Source organism: Caloenas nicobarica, chromosome 1 (genome assembly GCF_036013445.1).
Source record: "Caloenas nicobarica isolate bCalNic1 chromosome 1, bCalNic1.hap1, whole genome shotgun sequence".
NCBI lineage: Eukaryota > Metazoa > Chordata > Aves > Columbiformes > Columbidae > Caloenas > Caloenas nicobarica.
In genome coordinates, this window is record NC_088245.1 from 43,423,130 (window position 1) to 43,429,779 (window position 6,650).

At 42.6% G+C, this 6,650-nt stretch overlaps 1 protein-coding gene across 1 annotated transcript; it reads left to right on the plus strand.

The window, feature by feature from the left end:
- The first annotated feature begins 1,058 nt into the window (after window positions 1-1,058).
- Window positions 1,059-2,510, plus strand: PDE6H (phosphodiesterase 6H). Its single transcript, XM_065658295.1, has 3 exons — window positions 1,059-1,198; window positions 1,469-1,509; window positions 2,434-2,510. Exons 1-3 carry the CDS (start codon window positions 1,059-1,061, stop codon window positions 2,508-2,510), a joined length of 258 nt encoding a protein of 85 aa, XP_065514367.1.
- Window positions 2,511-6,650: the final 4,140 nt, after the last annotated feature.

Sequence of the window (6,650 nt, forward strand, 5' to 3'; positions counted from 1 at the left end):
GATTAGCTTTTAGTACCAAATCCTGAAGTTAATTCCATCAGCGATTCCATCAGCCTGGCTTCACAGGGACAAACACCTGGAGATAGGAGTTATGTAATGGTCATGGGGAAGAATGTGACTTCAAGGAGGGGAGAAAAAGTTGGCAATTATTTATGTTCCATAAATGCACTTGGTCAGAGCATTCTACAATAGTAATTAGCACAAAATTTGATGAAGGGCTGAAAGCTCCCCCTTGGGCTCTGGTGAGAGTTATTGCTGTCCTCTCTGGGAAGGAAGCAAAGGGCTCTGAGTGCAGCACTTCTGCCATCCAAGGCAAGAGAGATGTCTCCCACACAAAATTTGCCCTCTGGTAACTTTTTAGCCCCCATCAAGTGGGGCTTGGTTCACATGCAGTGTGATGCACAAGAGGTCAGTGCATGTAATATAATGCTCAAATATATCAAAATTAACATGTCCTAGGAAAAGTTATGGGCTTTGCTCTTCAAAATCCTGAAAAATGAACTTCTATCCAAAAGACAGTCTCCAATGTTTTCCCTTAGCCTTCTTTACAATCTTTTAAAGTTCCTGTACCATTTCCCTTAGGGTTGGTATTGACAAATACGAGGCCCTAATTGCAGCTGCACCCAGACTAAGGGCCCATCTAATTCCCATCCCATGCCCATCAGTGGTCCAAAAGATACTGCTTAGGCACAGGTATAAGAAGAGGTGAAGCATATCACGATGATTCCCAAGTATTGGATATTTCTCTAAGCCTTAAGTGTGTCTTTGTAGCTCCTACTAGTTATATCCTGAACCAGCCCTTAGCTCAAATGTCCTTTGTTTAGCATCTTAATTCAAGCATGCCAGATGAAAGGCAGTGCTATCCTACTTACTTTGTATGCATTACAATCTTTCTTTATGTTTAATACCTTTGTATTTATTCTTGTCACAATTATACTTTCCGTAATTCTGTCACCTGACTACCGTTACCTAGAAATTATAAGCACAGTCCTTGCCTTTATCTTGCAGACAGAGGGATCTGAGAGAGTCGTGTGCCTGCCACACACCACAGCCCAGCGATGAGTGAGAACACACCCACCAACCTCAACACTGGAGATGCTCCAACTGGTCCCACTACACCACGCAAGGGGCCTCCCAAGTTCAAGCAGAGACAGACAAGGCAGTTCAAGAGCAAGCCTCCTAAAAAAGGAGTAAAAGGGTAAGGGCATTTTGGAAAGAAAAGAAGGCATGCTAGTTGGGTGGCTCCCCACTGCTAAGCTGGGCTCCTGAGGTACCATCTCCCCTTGGGCAAGGAGCCAGGAGGCTTCCCCTTGCCCCCTTGGGCTGTCAGCTCTCCTGCCTGGAACTGTTCCTTCTCATCTGCTGCCTGCCCACACTTCTCCTTCCCTGGCTGGGGGTGCAGGGCAGATACCCTTTCCTGGGTGCTGTTGGCCCAAACTCACCCCTCTCCTGTTCTTTTCTCCCTTAGGTTTGGAGATGACATCCCAGGCATGGAGGGACTGGGCACAGGTAAGCACTGCAGGGTGTTGTTGTCATGGCCTGCTTTAACACAAGTGCAGCCATGCTTCAGCAGAGGAGAGGGCTATCTGGGGTGGCTTCTCAGTCTCCTTGGTCTCTCTGCAGCTCTCAAAGTCACCAGAGAAGGCCAGAACTCCCTCTGCAAGCTGCCACAGTCGTGCTTATGCTTACATACGCTACAAGACAGAAAGGCTGTTTAGGCACACTACAATTTCTGAATATTTTCATTTGGCTGCAAATGTGCTTTTTTGTCTTTGTTTTCTGCTAATACTCTGGCTAAGAATTTCAGCAGAATGAAGTTCTCAAAGAAATGCCAAATGCTAAGCTATTAATACCAAAAATTACAGGAACTAGATCCCAGCTGGTTAAGTATTTGCATTATCACCAGAATCCTAATTTTAAGAATTTCATGCACCCATCTAGAATTGAGAAACATACATTGGATGAGCTCTAGCCAGTCAGAACTTCTTAGTTAACAATAACAACTGCATCTATCAATGAGTTTCAGATCCTGAATGTTGTAGACCAAATTATTCATAATCTGATTTAAGACTGCACATCTTCAAGGAGGTCACAGTTTGGCTACAGGCAGTTTCTAACAACAGGAAAAAACACATAACCAGAATGAATTCTCACACCGGTTTATACAGTCACTGAAGAGACTATAGGAAATGCTGGCTTGCTTTTGCTTACAGAGAAAGATGGCACAGGAGAAAAATAACACTGACCTGTTTCGGTCTGGTAGGTAGTACCACATTTGAAGAGCTCATCTGCTCATTTAACCTTCAAGTGGAGTTTCATTCTTGGTCTTCCCATCTCTCATGTTTCCTGAGTAAATCAACCTTTCTACTAATACAAAAAAAATCCAAGAAGTGCAGTGACCAGAACCCATTTCTCACTCTCTCTGTTTTGCAGATATCACCGTGATTTGCCCATGGGAAGCTTTCAGCCATCTGGAACTGCATGAGCTGGCCCAGTTTGGGATCATCTAAGGTGCCAGCATCTCTACTCATGTCACCTGGTGACTCCACAGATCCCAGCATGGTCTTCATCACCTTTGACACTTATTTTTGGCCCTTACATCCACCTGCTCATGGGCAGGGTGGTTTTGTAAGAGCTAGTTATGAGAAAGTCCTTTGCAGATTAATTTGGCAAAGAAGTTATTCAGGACCCTGAACAGACCTCACGCTCCATGTGATGAGACTACTGAAAAATGTCTTAATGCGTCCCTGCACCATATCCCATCTTCTCCCACTGTTGTAGATCTTCATGTGTATGGAGATAAGGAGAAGCTGGTTTTGAATTTTTCCCCTGGTTAACTTTTCCTCTGGTTAGGTGAGATACTGTTTGCATGGATGTGCATGTATGTCCATATTTAATTATATCAAGCCTATTCTGTTTTCTTCCTTCTCTCCCTGACAGTTTTCTAGATAAGATTTTTGTGGGTATGTCCCGAGGTTATCAGGGCCAACAATTAGTTGCTGAGAGTATATCTGTAGAAAACAGGATGAGTCACCAGTCCAGACATTAGACTACTTTTATGTAGGATACCCTTCCCCAGAGGAACATTCACCTCATCAGTGAGAGGAGGGAAAAGCTTGCAAATGTTGTCTCTGCTGTATTGCCCACCAGCTATGAGCCATGAGACTCTGGCTATTCTAATAATCTTAATTGAGAATGTGTGTGTCTGAAATCAATAGCTAAGTGAATTAATCCTACTGTTCATCCCTTTTGTGCTCCTGAGTGGTTGCAACTCCAATGAAGCAGCGCTCCAGATGACATTGTGCTGCTTCTCCTTCAATGGGAGACCCCCGTGTGACACTTGCACTGTCCCCAGGCCCATACCTATTTACATGAGGCATTTGCTCCCCAGGAAATGTGTGCTGCCAGTTAAGAAGACAGAAAATCATTATGATCTGTCACCAGACAGTGCCAGTAGTCCTGCCTCATCTAGCAGAAGACGGTATTGCATCAGTTGCTCCCTCTTCCCCGTATTTAGCACAGGGCAAGTCTCTCTTCCCACCTCCCCCCACCAGCAGGAAGGCTTTTCTTTTCACCTCCCTGGCAACCTCAAGTTCTGGAGCTTGTCTGTAGCAGCAGGCAAATGGTGGTTCCCCAGAGAGAGATAACAACAGAGGAGGTGGGGAGGCAGGGGAAGGTTGGGATGTGTAGATGCATGCAGGCACGGAGCGGATCCACTTAACCCGATCGATTTGTGTCTCCTGGTCTCCGGCAGCCTGAGTGCTGGTGAGAGGGGAGTCACTCATAGCCGATTAAATGCTCGGGGAAGGCACCGAGATTCCCTGCTGCCCTGGCGTTAAGGAAGGGCTTTTGTTTTATTTGGAGGCAAGGAGAGAGCTTTGTTGTAGCTACATAATATTCATAAGAGGAGATGGCATTTTTAATCATTGCCTTCAGCTTGACAAACCTCATTGCATAAGAACTACCTCCCCGTAGCTTATCTTTCCCATGCTGAACATGTGCATAGGAGCAAGGAGTGGCTGTGGAGAGGAGAGAAAATCCTGCCTAAAAGATCAATCCCAACTTGTAAAGCATTGCTATAAATCCATAGTTGGGCTATAGTTATCTGCTACTGTTATTCCAGAAATAAAAGCTAGCAGATTTCATTTAAAATACAGCTTCAGCACCAAAAGCTAAAGGAAATTTCTATTGGCAGTCCAGCATACAGCTTTTATTATTTAGCACTCCTGCCATTAGAAACAGCAGTAAAGTAATGAGCAGTTCAGAACCACAACACAATCACAGCGCAGGAGTCATGTACCATTTAGCTAATTGCAGCACACAGCTATTTCCTTGGGCAAAGGCAATCTGTCTTTTCCACTTACTCCCAGTTTCTCCAGCCTTTCTTACCTTTTAAGGCTTTTTTTCTTTCCCTAAGTGTTCTTTATGTAAATGACATTTTATTTAGCTTTTACTATAGGGAACTGATTTGAATTTTTTTTGAAGCTCATGTGCTAGCCCTCTCCTTCTGTGGTTAAATGTGAACGTTCCCACGTCAATGCTCTTGTGCTTTCCCTCATGTTACACCATCCTGTAGTATGTGATCCTTATTTCACCTTCTCAGTCTGTCCGCTTCTATCTGGGAAAAGACCCATTGGATCCAGTTTTGGATCCTGCAAGCTGGCTGCCTCAATTATCATTGAATTTTCCTTTTTTTTTGAGCAGAACAACAGGAAGAGAACCTTTGAATTAGTACTTTTGCTCACTTTTCATCCCAGGCCTTGGGAAAACAGTCCAAAGATAGTGAGGTCCTCTGTCAGAAAATCCTGGTGTAAAAGCAAAGTTCTCCTTAGTCCAGGGACTGAAGCATTTCAGCGAACAGATGGGTCCTGGTATAGTTCTGCCATAATCCCAGCTCCAGTAGTTCTCTGATGAGACAACTACTCCATTCTCCTTCCTAGAGGAGTCCAACATATGTACCCCAGCTCTCATGCCTGGCTGATATGCTGTGTCAGAAGGTGTTTTGAGTCAACACAGTTTGTTACTTATTTTTAAAATAATTTCTATTCATTAATAGGGATTACATTCATTCCTTTACTTGCAAGGAGTTTTGCGACTTAGAAGAGGAGTATTAAAACATCCTCACAATTGTTTTGTCTGAGGTTCTGAGTTTTTTCTAATGAGCTATAGACCCTGAAACTTCCACTTTTCAAACCGTGAGAGATGGCTATGGTGCAAGAAAGCAAATGTGTTAAAGTAGCTTGTTGAAGGACTTCAGCCTACAGACATTGTAATATGTTACTCTTTGTTCTTTTACTATAAAAACAAGTCAAAAGCAATAAAAATGAATTTTAAAAAGTTCTTAAGAATGTAGTCTGACTTGCTTACAAAATTATCCAGATTAAGGCAGATGGCTTAGCTTTTCATTCTTTAGGAAACTTCTGAAAGCAACTCACCACTCCTCATGAGAGAAAACCAGCTACTTATCTCCAAACAACAGGCAATAAAGACTAACTGTGATGCTGTGATATCATCTGAGCAGCAGTTTTTGCCTGAGTGATGACTGGTGTATTCTCACAGGCATGGTGCACACGGTTTCCTCAGAGCTGAAATCTTTTGGCCTGTTATGTCTTTTGGGACTTTTTATGCAACTGTCAGCATGTTTCTATCTTATAGCAATAAATGACTTAGACATGAATGCCACTTAGTGCCTTCTCATTGCTATGGCTACAAGATAGAGCTGCAAATGCTCGTCTTCTTTTGCTTCTTGTTGTTGCTGAGCTTTCTGAATGTTCATATGAGTTTCAAGCTAGTCAGATTCAATTGTCTCCTGGTGTATGCTGCCAGGTCTCAGCCTTAAAAAACATTCTCTTTTGTGCTGTCTTTGGAGCTTTTTTCTTGCACCTCATCACTGAGTGTCTAATTGAAAGTCTTTTGGCTTTGAACGCTATCTTGTGAGACAAAATATGAGTTAGCTAGGAGCCATTTTTGGTGACATTTTATAAGTCCTTTCCAGCACTTTAAAAGCCAGAGAAACATCCTTTCACATAGTTACTATGATTTAATAGAACTGACTTAGCCGATGTCTAGAAAATTCTATGGCAGACCAAAAGTGCCCTCAAAGATGAGTCTCATCCCCACTGACCCCGGTTTCTGGCTCTAGTGAGACAGTTATATAAATTTAAATCTCTTCAGGAAAAGAAACATGAACCTTGGGTTAAGAGAGAAGAATATGTCTTGCTTTTCCTTCTCCGTAACATTTAGATCACCTCAGGTATTCCAATTAAAAAAAAAAAATCCTTCAGTGTAAGTTCGGCTCTTCAGGAGATCTGAAGATGATCAGCCCAAGATTCCCATCCTCTGACAGTTTGCAAATCAGCACCTTACTCAGTATCAAGCCACTATCATATTCTCCTATGGTATTGATCATTAATTAAAAATGTACTGTGACAATATGTATATTTGGTGGGGCATTTTTCTATCTTATATGATGGATCTTGAGAGTTGGAAAAATTAATGTCAAGAGTATCCGTCGCCTTTAGGTCTCCAGTACTTGATTTTTCAGAGTACTTAACATTATATTATGTTTTGGTGTTTAAAACACAGCTGTCATTGGTTGCAGTTGAAGCTGTAAGTATTCATTAGTGAGTCTCACTCTCTCTGAGTCTGAT